Source organism: Crotalus tigris, unplaced genomic scaffold (genome assembly GCF_016545835.1).
Source record: "Crotalus tigris isolate CLP2741 ecotype Arizona unplaced genomic scaffold, ASM1654583v1 scf7180000021363.294534, whole genome shotgun sequence".
In the NCBI taxonomy this organism is placed as follows: Eukaryota; Metazoa; Chordata; class Lepidosauria; order Squamata; family Viperidae; genus Crotalus; species Crotalus tigris.
The window spans coordinates 100,883-114,109 of NW_024098473.1; the positions used below are offsets into that span (position 1 = coordinate 100,883).

The following is a 13,227-nucleotide window of genomic DNA, read 5'->3' on the forward strand; positions in this document are numbered from 1 at the left end:
CAAAATGCCAAATCCAGTCTGAACATCTGGCTGACTGTGCGATGATCCATAATAATAATAATAATAATGTTGGAAGGGACCTTGGAGGTCATCTAGTCCAACCCCTTGCTCAGGCAGGAAACATTTGGTATCAGCTCTTTTCCAGTCCTCTGACAGTTCCCCAGTTCTCCAGGATCTTTGGAAAATTTAGTTCAGTGGTTCTGAGATCACATCTGCCAGTTTCTTGAGAACCTTGGGATGTAATCCATCTGATCCTGGTGATTTGAACTCGTCTAGGCTGGACAGGTGCTCACTTACCATTTTCTTGCCTATCTTAATTTGTGTTTCTATTCTGTTTTTTTATGGCACTATTTTTGATAGGTTGGTCTGCTTTTTCCCTTTGTGTAAAGGCAGATGCGAAAAACAAGTTAAATAGTTCTGTTTTCTCCCTGTTGCTTGTCACCTGCTTGCCACTTTCACCCACTGATGGACCAATTGTTTCCTTCACTATTTTCTTGTTTTTACATGTTGAAAGAAGCTTTTTTTGTTGTTATTTTTGACTTTGGTCGCAAGCCTTAGTTCTTTTTGAGCCTTAGCTTTCCTCACTTCCTCTTTGTAGGCTTGGGCTATTTGCTGATATTCTGACTTAGTTATGTGTCCCTCTTTCCACTTTCTATACTTGTCCTTTTTATCTTTCAATTGATCAGAGAGTTCTTTGTGCAGCCATGCTGGTTTCTTTTGAGAGCTGTTATTTTTCCTCTTTGTTGATATTGTGCTAGACTGGGCCTTTATTATCTCACTTTTCAAAATTTCCCAAGCTTCTTGAGTTGCTTTCCCCTGGAGGATTCTCATCCATGGAATCCTTCCCAAACCCTCTCTAAGTTTATTGAAATTAGCTCTCTTGAAGTCCAAGACTCTAGTTTAACTGTGTTCTAGTGCTTCATGAATATCTTGAATAATGTTTATCAAATGCAACAATGATTTCTGGAAGCTTCTGTAAGCCCTATAAGTCTGAAAATCAATCGGTCAATATGATTTTTTCTCAAATGACAGAGGTGTATTCTGTTGCAACTGCTTAGCAGCTCAGAAAATAAGAATGTTTTGGAAAATGCACAATCTGTTCTTTGAGTTTTTCTTCTTGAGACTTGTGGTGTATATTATTTTAAATTAACTACAATTCTTTTTGGTCCATATTATCATCATATCACACCTTGTTGCTTAGATGAGCTGATGTATTTCAAATCTGGCTGCCATAGGAATCTACTTCACAATTTCTTTTTCTTCCTTTTCTTAGTTGTTTACACAATGCATGGTATTATTCTGAGAAATCCCAGTTGCCATAGTCTGTCTATACACACACATGTTTGTGCGAGCACTTGTGTGGACATGCACACACACACAAACACACACACACATACACACCATTTGCTTAAAATAAGAATCAATAATTGGCTATCAATTGCCATGTGCTGAGTGTTTCTGATAAGAACTCTTGCCTTTTTGTTTTGATATTATAAATTCCTTCATGTGGATTTTAATAGTCAATAAGACAGAATAATTCCCCCCTCCCCCCAAAAAAGATACTGTATGGGAAAAAAGGACATAGAGGTTTTTTTGGAAGTAAGAGGTACAGATAATTTTCAGATTTCATAAAAATGTCTTTTTCCTTCTGCTCACAAATTCTGCATGTACAGTATATTGCCTTAATAGCTAATTCAGTTGAATTTATTTAGTTCAATTTGTCCAGTGTTGTTTGATTCAATGTTTCAGTTCTAAGCAAAATAGAAGGAAAATATAATCTAGATTTCCTAGAAGAAGAAAATAAGGAAGGTAGGGAGGCAGGCACCTAGATATCTTATTACAATATTTTTTAAAAAAAAAAATCTCCTCAAAAATCTTTTAAAATGATCTATATGGAGAAATAATCAAAATGTTCTATGGATTGGGAAACTTTTAACACATGAACTGTTACAGAAATAAAAACAAATATATGTATTTATGGGAAAACAACTTCAAGATTCTAACATGGTCAAATGTGTTGGGGATATTTTTGTTTTTAGATGTTTATTTGTACTCTTATTTAACTCTTTTTTGATCATTTATTTTCCAGTAATATTTTCACCTAATTATATATTTTGGTTTCTATCTAGACAGAAGAAAACAATCAATAAAAGTAATACAATGAATATCAGTAACAAAACTGCTCCATCAGAATTTATTCTCCTGGCATTTTCAGACCTTTTTAAATGGCATTTCTTCCTCTCTGGACTCATGATCTTCACTTACTTCTTCACAGTGATGGGAAATGCTCTGATCGTCTTTCTTGTCTTTTCTGAACCAAATCTCCAAACCCCTATGTACTTCTTCCTCAGCAATCTTTCTGTCCTGGACATTTGCCTGAACACAACCACCATTCCTCAGTTGATAGTGAACTTGCTCTCAGGAAGAAGTGTTATTGCTTATGAAAGGTGCAAAATACAACTCTTTTTCTATGTTTTATTTGTTGGGAGTGAATTTCTCTTGTTGGGAGTGATGGCTTATGATCGTTATGTTGCCATCTGCAATCCTCTCCACTATATTATGGTCATGAGTCAAAAACTATGTAGCCAGCTATTATCTGCTATTTGGTTAATAAGCTCACTCAATTCCACTATACACACAGTTTTCACATTCAGTCTGCTCCTTTGCAGGGGCAATAAAATCAATTACTTTTATTGTGATATCTCTCCTTTATTAGCTATCTCTTGTGGGAACATTTCCAGAAGCACTAATGCAATACTGGCCACCAGCCCCATAATGGGCTTGGCACCAGCAATGTGCATCGTAATTTCCTATATTTGCATTATCTCAAGAATTTTGAAAATGAATTCTTCAGCTGCTATGAGGAAAGCCATCTCTACCTGTGCTTCACATTTCATTGTTGTTTTGCTCTACTGTGGCAGCTGCCTTTTTTCATATATTAGACCTACGTCCAGCTATTCATTAAACAGGGACAGCATTGTTGCCCTTGTTAACAATGTGATTTCCCCTATATTAAATCCTCTGATCTATACTCTTAGGAACAAGGATGTAAAAGAAGCTCTGCAAAATATTATGAGGAAGAAATTATTCTCTTGCAAGACAAAATGTTTTGGGAGTTACTAAGAGAACTGAAGATTCTATGCACTCACAGAATACAAAAAGAGGACTTGATTGTCAATGGAGGTTCTCAGTCATCCAGGTCATGGTTGTCCCAAAGGTGCCTTTCCAAAGGCCACTGGACTTTCTTGAAGAAAGACAAGCCATTTGCCTTTTGAAAAGTGCCTTTGGGACAAGGGATTTCAATTCTGTAAAATGCTCAGCCTGTGATATGTGTCTGTAATGCAATCATTTTTTTTATTTTATTTTGTATTCTATTTTCCCTCATTTCATCTATCAAGCTTGTAAGGGCCCCAGTTTTCATAATGTCTCAGGACAAAATGTAAGTATGTAGAACTCAAGCCCATTAGAGATATCTATGAACAGATGCTTATGGTCCAAAAGTACATTTTAAAAAATTGCTTTTTTCAAGGCAAATTTTTCTGTCTTAATAGTAGGGGAAGGAACTACTATATTTTATTCTTTCTGTAGAAGGCAATCTGAAGAAAAGAGCTTAAGTGTATCAATCTTCAAATCTGGAGAAACCAGAGAAGAGACACCAAAAGGAATAGCGAGGGAGTTTATTGCTTTTTATTTCTATATTTAACATATCTAGGGTCTATTAGGATAAAATAAAAAGCAAATGCAACCACAAAATAAATAAATTTGCACAATCAATTTTATACATTTGGAAAATTGACTCTAGATTCCTTATTGCAGTTAAAATTTCAACAACTCCTATTCTTCGATAAAATCTGAGAATGATCATTTTTTTAAAAAAATCTGAAATTTGTAATTTGGGAGACAGCTAACTTAAAGAAATATATCTCAATTCGTGTGATAGGACATTTTATTATGGCATAATTTTGTTCAATGTAATATGACTTTACAAAGCTTCAAAAGATTGATTCAAATTCATGGCAGCTATTAAATAAAATCAAGTATCTTTGAATCACTTCAAAGAGGTTCAAAATGTTTTGGTACTCCTACTCTGTATCTCCTCCTATATTTGGGACAATGCAAAGTATATTTTTAATTTGTAAATTAAAACAAAAACAAAGAGAAATCAAGAACTTCAAGCATCACATAAAGTGTCATGCCTTAAAGAAGAAATCAGCCATTGCAACTAGCCTGCTACCCCAAAAATGGAAGTAGTCAGAGAATGGTAAAATTCTCAATTTTTAGTAATCTACTTTTAAAACCTTTTGATTTTTTTTATTTCTAAGATTAACATTCATCTAATATTAGTATGAATTCAGCATTAATTTATCATAGTCTCCAGAATGTATTTTCTAGACAATATGAATGTTTCTGTGCTGTGCTTTCTTCATATCTTCGTGATTTGCTTTATAAGTGGCCTTGGGGAATATTCAAAGAGTTCAAATATTTAGTAACTTAAAAATGTGTTGCTATAATTCCTTTCAGAAAAATACCCTCTGAAGGGCCTGTTATGTCTGCATTTTTATCCCCTTCTGTCAAAGATTGGGAAGGGGAAAAATAAAGCTACAAGTCTTTTGATATTTCTCTTTTACAATTTGTGACTGCATGTTGACTGCAAATCAAATATTAAATGAAATAACACTTTTGAATTTCAAATGATTATGATTCAATTCATTTCTTTAAAAATCAAACTGAAATGGGATCTTCATTGATTCACATATCTCTTACCCGTATAATTTTAAAATTGCAGTGGAATAGATCTGCATCAATGGTTTGGAAATTATATTGTTTCAGGTTGATGATTCCTGTTCATTGTTAATCTAAAGGAAAATTTGTGCTTTGCTATATGTAGAAAATTTTGCTCTCACATATTTAGACTGGGTTTGAAACTCAATGATAAATAAACTAAAATTCATGTTTTTGAGAAAAGTGTTTTAAAAAATATAGCTGGAAAATTCAAGATCAAGAGTTTTAGTTATCTGGGCATTTTACTTATGCATGCTCTGTTCTGGCAATACTATTACAATGTGATAGTTCTGAAATCAAAAACAAAATTATGCAGCCTTATTTTAGTATTTTTATTCAAAGGAAGGATATTTGTCACCACAGAAATCCAATTTTTAATGCAAACAGTTGCATTTGAAATTTTATTTAGAACTCCAGTTTGGATTCTAGTAGCAACTCAATTGCAAATGCAATTACAAGTGAAATTTTAAAAATCTTTAAGTATTCCAAGTTGTGTTCCAAACACTGTTGTTCTCATGGAACAAGTATATTAAAAGTATATTCAACAAGAACTTTTACTGACAGACAGTGAAAGTAGAAAGGCTAGGCAAGATATGAATAATTCCCACATGAAACATTACATTAAAACCCTCTCTTCAAATCCCTTCCCAGGTACCCAACTGCCCAGTTAAAATCCATTTCAGCCAATACACAGGTGTGAAATTGTTATGGGAACTGGCAGTTGAAGGAGTGGTAAAACTCTGTTCTTAACTGTTGCATCCTCTTTATTCCCTACTTTCACATCAAAGGTTGAAAGAACAAAGCAAAAGAAACACACCCAGAGCCCATGACCTCCCCCCTCCCAACAGAAGAAAAGCCTCCTCCCTCTTAACAGAATGGCAGCACCCCAAAAATAATTTGAGGGCCTGACATACCATCCCTCCTTAAAAGAAAGAGAAGTCCACCTGGAGAAATATAAAATAACAAAATAAGGGAGAAAGAGAATTCACAAATTAGTCAGCTTTATCCAGGCAATGTGTATGAAAACATTTGTTTCTTGTTAACCCATTTGTTCTAGGATACAGGGAGGTCTTTCTAGGCCACCAAATACTGGGTGGCTTCATAGTGTTTATGTAAGTTTAGGATATCTCAAAGTGTTGCTTACCCTCTACCATGATGGGTTGAGGCCCTGGGGGAGTGATTGGATGTAAAGGTGATGTTATCTCAGGTTTTAGCAGAGTATAATGAAATATAGGGTGGATTTGCCTTAAGGCCTTGGAAAGCTCCAACTCCATTGTGACTGGTTTATAATTCATTTGATTGGAAAGGGTCCCACAAATTTTAGCCCTAACTTTTGGGAAGGTTAAAGGGATTTCAGGAAACTGGTAGACAGGTGTACTCTGTCCTCAATGTGGAATGGTTTAGATTCTATTCTCTTTTTATCCACTTGAGCCTTATAAGCTACTCCAGCCTCATCTAGAGTTTTTCTAACAATTGGCCAAGTATTTTGCACTTGATTCATCCATTCCTTAAGGGAAGAGATGGTGGGTTCATCGATTGGTAGTTTAGGCATTGGGTTGAACTTTTGTACAGTGGCCACTTGAAAAGGGGTGAACCTGGTGCTAGAGTGCATAGCATTATTATAAGCCACTTTGGTGAACAGCAGGAGGTCAGTCCTATTGTCTTGCTGATAGTTGATGAAGCATCGTAGGTACTGTTCCAGGTGTGAAGTTGTTATGGAAACTGGCAGTTAAATGAGCAATAAAACTTTGTTCCAAGGCATTGCATCCTCTTCTCAGTGGAGCAGAGATAAGGCAGATTGCCCTAGGAACATTCCTCCCCTCTTTCTAACCCAAAGAGATACAACAAAGGTTGAAAGAACAAAAGAAACACATCCCACAGCCCAGGCCTCCCCCGCCCAACAGAAGAAAAGCCTCCCCCTCCTAACAGAATGGCAGCATCCCAAAAATAATTTGAGGAGCCTGACATAATGTTTTCAAAAACAAAGTAGGATTATCATGTGAACTATCAGATGATTATTATGCAGATATACAGTTTAAACAGATGACCCAAAAGATTAATCAGTTTTATATAAAAAAAAATGTTTGTTTTTTAGTGGTGTTTCGTCAGCATTTTATTGTATTTTACAAAGTTTATGAGATAGCTCAGTACAGAAATTAACAGTGAAAGCCAAAGCTTTGGGTTTACTTCTGAATTTTTGAATAAATTATAAGCACACTGTTTCAGATTACTGTACTCCTTATTAATTTACATTTATGTAAATAGAATGTAGAATTTTCAAAAAGCAGATTAAATGAGGTGCCATCAGATATGCTATACAATAGATTTAAAATGATTCCCATTTCTCAAATATGTTGTCCCTGAAGTGGTATTGCAGGCCAAACCTAAGAATGATGTAGCACAATCCAGCCTATGTTCAGTTCTTTATTTGCATACACCAGACAGACAAAATCTTGGCAGAGTAAGTGCGTACTACCCTAATCTAATGGATATATCTTGGGCAATTGTGGGGAGTGATTATGCTAAATATCATTCTCTTCACATGATCCAGTTCTAGACTGTGCTCTCTCTTATCTTGTCCCCTTCCTTGGAATGTGATTCATCCTTCCTGAGAACCCTGTGCATTACTGTGGTCCATTGCATCATCTTCTTCATAGATACTTTCCATTCTCTACTCCTTTTAACAGCTCACAAATCTCATTTGGCCAATAAGGATGATGATGATGATGACAATAACAACAACAACAAAATAACAATAATAATGATAATACAGCTTCCCATTCTTTAGAGTTGAGGAATAACTCTAGAGTAACCACCTAGGTAGATATTTCCTGACTTAAAGAGTGTAGCGAAATTCTCAATCTTTCCAAGCAATAAGAAAAAAAAGGAAGATACTGTGTTTATCTTCCTTCTGTAGGAACTAGGGAATAGAATTATAATCTCTTTTCCATTCTCCTAGTTGCTATGTCAACCATCCCATTCATTATTAAACTATGCAAGGAAAACATTATTAAACTATGCAAGGAAAATATAATTGTTTGCTACTAAGAGTCACTGATTTGAGATGGGTGATTATACAAATTGAATAAGTAAAATGAAAAAATAAAATATATGTTGACACTTAATCTTCCTTTTTTTCCCCAAAGGATTTTGATAGGATAAGCCACTAAATAGCATAGATAAAGATCCAGATTGGTCTAGCAGTTATAATATAAATAATATAAAACAGGAGACTTTGAATTCTAGTTCTATCTCCTGTTTGAAATCTAAGTTGAATCAGTCACTCTCTTTAAACCCTTGAAGGAAGGTATTGTCAAGAAACTTCTAAAACTATTGTCAAGAAAATGGTAGGAATTTTTTTTCTTGACTTTATCAGGAAACAGTACAGCAAGACATATTAATAAGTAACATAATATTGGAAATTTCTCTTTGAATGAATTTCCTAATGATGGACTTCCTGAATTAAAATGGTAAATTCCTGAAAAGCTTAATTTAATTTAGTCTAATGTGGTTTTTTAAAGTTATATAATTTTGCTAAATAGATAGATAGATAGATAGATAGATAGATAGATAGATAGATAGATAGATAGATAGATGTCATCAAATAATGCATATTTCTAAAAACGTAGTTACTAGGTGAGATTATTCATGTCTTAATTTACTTTCTATGCAATTTATTATGATGCTGTTGATTAGCTAAAAACTTTACAATACATCTGGGAGTAATTCCATATTTCCTGTTTAGGAACTTTTAGAGTAGAAATTCAGAAGTACATTCTGTCTGGTTTGAAAAAATAAATGCAGAACATGCAGCAGTTAGGAGGAAAAGAATGAAACAACAATGGTTTTTTTGAAGGTAACAAAGATATCATTTTAGAAAGCTCATATTGAAGAAATAGTTTAGATCACATAACAAAACTCTCTTTGGTTTAATGTAAATAAATCAGGAATTATTTAAAAATTATATGAATTTGTAACATAATATAATATGAGTTTATTGTACATATAATGTGATTGAGACTGGGTTATTGGTTGTCTTATTAACAGGTATTAAGTCATTCTTTAGTTATTACATGTAGGCTCCATAAGATCTACATTCTATAACTATAAATCTGGGAATATTTCCCATTACACTATGTTTGCAGTTCCAAGTATTTTGAATAACAATGCATTTTTATATCATGAATATTTAACTGTTTATAAAACACACTTGTATTATAATTAAGTGGTGTTAATGTTAGCGTTAACATTAGATTAGCATTAATCTAAGAGAATATTAAAAAAAATCCCAATATATAAGGAAGTGCAAAAAGCCCCCTCTAAAAAAACCCTATTTTTTCATCTCTGATGTTTTGATTCATCTGTATGACAAATATCATTTGCACAATGACACAAATTATTCTTTGTCCTGAAATATATTCCATATGTATGCCATTATTTAATTATAAAATAATCCAAGGTATGAAATCATAGGTTTAAAAGAAATGTGCATTATCTACAATGTTAAGTTGTTAGAATTAATTGCATGGACTTCTCACTGAAGTCCATTCCACAAAATCAAGCCCAGTTAATGTTTCAAAAAGAGGCTTATAGGTGATCCATTCTCCATGTGATAAACAGCTTGAGGCACCATGTAGTGCTTTTGTTAGTGTATTTAGGAAAAAGAAAAAGGAGGGAGGGAGGGAGGGAGGGAGGGAGGGAGGGAGGAAGGAAGGAAGGAAGGAAGGAAGGAAGGAAGGAAGGAAGGAAGGAAGGAAGGAAGGAAGGAAGGAAGGAAGGAAAGAAGGAAGGAAAACACTCCATATCACTTTCAAGGAAACTTCATGGCTATGACGGAAAAGTTAAAAAAGTTCAAGCTCATCTTGAAATTAAATGCATAGATTCAGGATTCAGCATGTAAAAATAGGTAATATGTCACTCTCTTTAAACAATAGTGGACATGAATTCCATAACAACAAAATTCCAAACCATGCAAATTAGTATACTAGTCACTGAGAAGCTATATAATTTTTTTAAAATATTGTTTTGTTCTGTTCTGTTTTGTTTTGTTTGAAATCCAAATAAATATATTTGGACATTAATAGCCGGATCTGATTCAGAATGGATTTTTTTACCTTATGTTCAAATGTTCACAATTTGCATGGAATTTACTTTGTTTTTTCCACTTTAAGCTATCCCACCACCACAACAACAAGAAGTACTTTATTTGGGAGGAGGCATGAAAATACAAAACCAAACTATGCTTTCAGAGTTCATCATCCTTGGGTTTCAAAACCTGCAGGAACTACAGTACTTGCTCTTCAGTGTATTCCTGACTCTCTATTTATTCACAGTGCTGTGGAATATCTCCATTATCACTATAGCAATTTTTGATCAGAAGCTCAGAACCCCCATGTATTTTTTCTTGGGGAACCTGTCTTTCCTTGACATCTGCTACACTAGCACCACAATTCCACAGATGCTGGATCTTATTCTCAAAGACACGAGCAGTATTTCTTACACAGCCTGTGTTCTCCAACTGTACTTTTTCTTCTCCTTTGTAGGGACAGAATGCCTTCTTCTGGCAGTAATGGCTTTGGATCGCTATATTGCTATTTGCAATCCTTTGCACTACTCATTATTTATGAGGAGATGGGTTTGCCTCCAACTAGCTATAGCTTGCTGGGTTGGAGGTTTTCTTAACTCTGCAATTCATACTTATTTTGCCCTTCAGTTACCTTTTTGTGGAGACAATCGCCTAGATGCATTCTACTGTGATATTCCTCCACTGCTAAAGTTGTCATGTGGAGATGTCTCCCTCAACCAAAAGCTCTTGCTATCTATTGGATTATTCATAGCATGGACACCTCTTGTTTGCATCCTTCTGTCATATTTATCCATCATTTTCACAGTACTGAAGGTGCAGTCTGCAGAAGGAAGACAAAAAGCTTTTTCCACCTGCTCCTCTCATCTTACAGTGGTTCTACTTTATTATGGCAGTTGCATTTTCACCTACTTGAGACCTGTCCCTTCCCAGTCTTCTGTTAATACCAAGCTGACCCCACTAATGTACAGCATCTTGACTCCATTACTAAATCCTGTTATATATACTTTGCGAAACAAAGATGTAAGGAATGCTTGGAGAAATATAATGAGAAAGATTTAAATTTTGTAACATTCAGATAGAAGCATATAGGAAAAAAGAGTTCCCTCCTTTTTTAGATAATGTAGTCATAAATTAGAAAGGGCTTTAGAGATATTTTAAAAGTGATAAATGGCATCATCATCTTACAATGATATGATTCAAACTTCTTATGTACTTACACATTTTTAATGAATAAATGGTATAGAGTACTCTGATATTAGTACTCTAAAAATAAATAGATAAATCATAGATCCTTGAATACATTGGCCTAGTTGAGGTTGTTGTTTTGTTTTGAAATTTTGCCTGATATATATTAATCTGTTTTAATCTGATAAAGCAGAGTTTCCACCAATTTGAACTATTTCTTCCATCCATTTAATGTCTACATGAAACCACTGGAGAGATCATCCATCAACATGGAGTAAGATATCATCAATATGCTGATGATACTCAGCTATACAACTCAATCCATGGTGAGCTACATGATGTTGTGACCATCCTCTCTCGGTGTCTGAAGGCTATTGAGGTCTGGATGGGGAGGAATAGGCTAAAACTGAACTTTGGCAAGATAGAGAGTCTCTGGTCCTTGGTTCTTGGAACATTACCATCTTTGATCGTGGATGGAGTTGCACTGCCCCAGACTTACCCATGGCTTAATAATGAAGTTCTCCTGGGCTTAAGGAACAAATAGCAGTTGCACAACTTGATATTGTATGATATTGATATTGTATGCCAGTTTTCTGGTCTGTGACTATAATAAAGATTGATTGATTGATTGTATGCCAGTTACATCCATTCCTGGACCAACATGCCCTTCTCACACCATGATCTCTTTCTACTTAGACTATTATAATGTACTCTGATAATTACGGTGGAAATGTTTCATAAGAAATTTCTTCATTGTAAATTTATAAATTATAAATTCCTTATAGGAATAAATGTTGAGATAAGGAAATACAAAATCAAAGTGATCTGACTGAGTTCATAATATGGGTACTTGGCTTTAGAAATCTATAGGAGACCTATCTATTGACCTTTAATAGGTTCTTCATCATTTATCTCTTACTGTCGTGTGGATACTTTCATTATCATAATGACATTGATGAACCAGAAACTCCAAAACTCCATGTATGTCTTCCCTGGGAACCACTCCTTTCTGGACATTTGCTATACAAGCACACTATCCCCCTAGATGTTGGCTCATTTACTCTCAGAGAAAAATAACATTTCCTATATGAGCTGTGTTTTTCAAACATACTTCTTTTTTTCTTTTGTGGGCATTGAATGTCTCCTGCTTGCAGTAATGGTCTTTGACCACTATGCTGCCATTTACAATCCTGTACACTAGACATTGATTATTAGCAAAGAAATTTGCCTCCAACTGGCTACAGTCTGCTGGGATGGTATACTGCTTCTTATAATGAAGATAGTATAGAAATGGTATCTTGCAAGACTACCTATATTCCATCCCCTCCATCTCATATCAGGAGGAGTAAGGGAGAGAGATAGTTTGACTCTGTTTTATACTCTTCTGTCCACCTGAAGTTAATTCATGCTTCTTCTTCAACAGCTTCTGTCTTCTTTCCCCAAGGTCATCTCCATGGCTCCCTATAACTCTTTAAGTAACTAGAAATCTTGTGCTGAATCTCAGAATGAACTCAGGGAGAAATGGAAATATGGACTTTCCTTGAACAACTTCAGGTTGAAATGGTTATCAAAGCATCATCAGGTGATACCCAGTGTTTGTAGTCAAGAATTCACACTCAGCCATCCCTCACCAAATTAAGAATACACAAACCACATCTAAAACTGGAGGTACTCTTTGGTTATCATGAATTGGCTTCATATCTTCCAGGAATTTCTTAAATGACTTTATGAATCAACTAAATGTAAAGTCTTAAGCTGCTTTGTATTTCATATAAATTCAATTAAATGTGCTGATAATGATTAATTCAACAAGATCACAAGGAATGTTACGTGATCATATAACCAAGAAATAAAACTTTAAAACCTCAATATTTGAAAATGTGTCTTGTTTCATTATTAATTTTGCAAGGAAGTCCTCAATTTATGCTGATGGAGAGGTTTCTTCTATGCTATGGTTAATAGATTATTTATTTCAAATTTATTAATAATTTATGGAAAAATTATGTCTTCCGCAGTACCCTTTCCAATCTTGGAAACTGTCCTATCTGTAAACAAATCACTAGTCTACAAGGACAGATTATTTATCTAGAGTCTGTAATCTCTGCTCTTCAGGCAGAAATTAGGTGTCCAGTTCAGCCCTTCTACTCCACTGAGCCTCCAAGCTATCAACCCCC

At 34.6% G+C, this 13,227-nt stretch overlaps 2 protein-coding genes across 6 annotated transcripts; both read left to right on the forward strand.

Annotated features, from left to right (window-relative positions):
- The first annotated feature begins 1,338 nt into the window (after positions 1–1,338).
- On the forward strand, positions 1,339–4,715 carry LOC120296616 (olfactory receptor 5V1-like). Its single transcript, XM_039318440.1, has 2 exons — positions 1,339–1,606; positions 2,130–4,715. Exon 2 carries the CDS (start codon positions 2,161–2,163, stop codon positions 3,121–3,123), a length of 963 nt encoding a protein of 320 aa, XP_039174374.1. The 5' UTR covers positions 1,339–1,606; positions 2,130–2,160; the 3' UTR covers positions 3,124–4,715.
- Positions 4,716–8,036: 3,321 nt separating this feature from the next.
- On the forward strand, positions 8,037–12,922 carry LOC120296604 (olfactory receptor 5V1-like). 5 transcript variants are annotated; one of them, XR_005553530.1, is made up of 3 exons: positions 8,049–8,252; positions 9,954–11,379; positions 12,477–12,922. XR_005553530.1 is itself a non-coding variant. In XM_039318417.1 (2 exons), the coding sequence occupies exon 2, from the start codon at positions 10,001–10,003 to the stop codon at positions 10,925–10,927; it is 927 nt and encodes a 308-aa protein (XP_039174351.1). In that variant the 5' UTR covers positions 8,037–8,129; positions 9,954–10,000; the 3' UTR covers positions 10,928–12,922. The 5 variants fall into 5 exon arrangements, 2 of the variants coding, with proteins under 2 accessions (XP_039174351.1, XP_039174350.1); XR_005553531.1 differs by having other exon boundaries at positions 12,498–12,922; XM_039318417.1 differs by having other exon boundaries at positions 8,037–8,129; positions 9,954–12,922.
- Positions 12,923–13,227: the final 305 nt, after the last annotated feature.

What these genes read in the sequence shown, in the direction of transcription:
- LOC120296616 (XM_039318440.1), top strand. Translation starts at nt 2,161, where the DNA reads ATGAATATCAGTAACAAAACTGCTCCATCAGAATTTATTCTCCTGGCA.
- LOC120296604 (XM_039318417.1), top strand. Translation starts at nt 10,001, where the DNA reads ATGAAAATACAAAACCAAACTATGCTTTCAGAGTTCATCATCCTTGGG.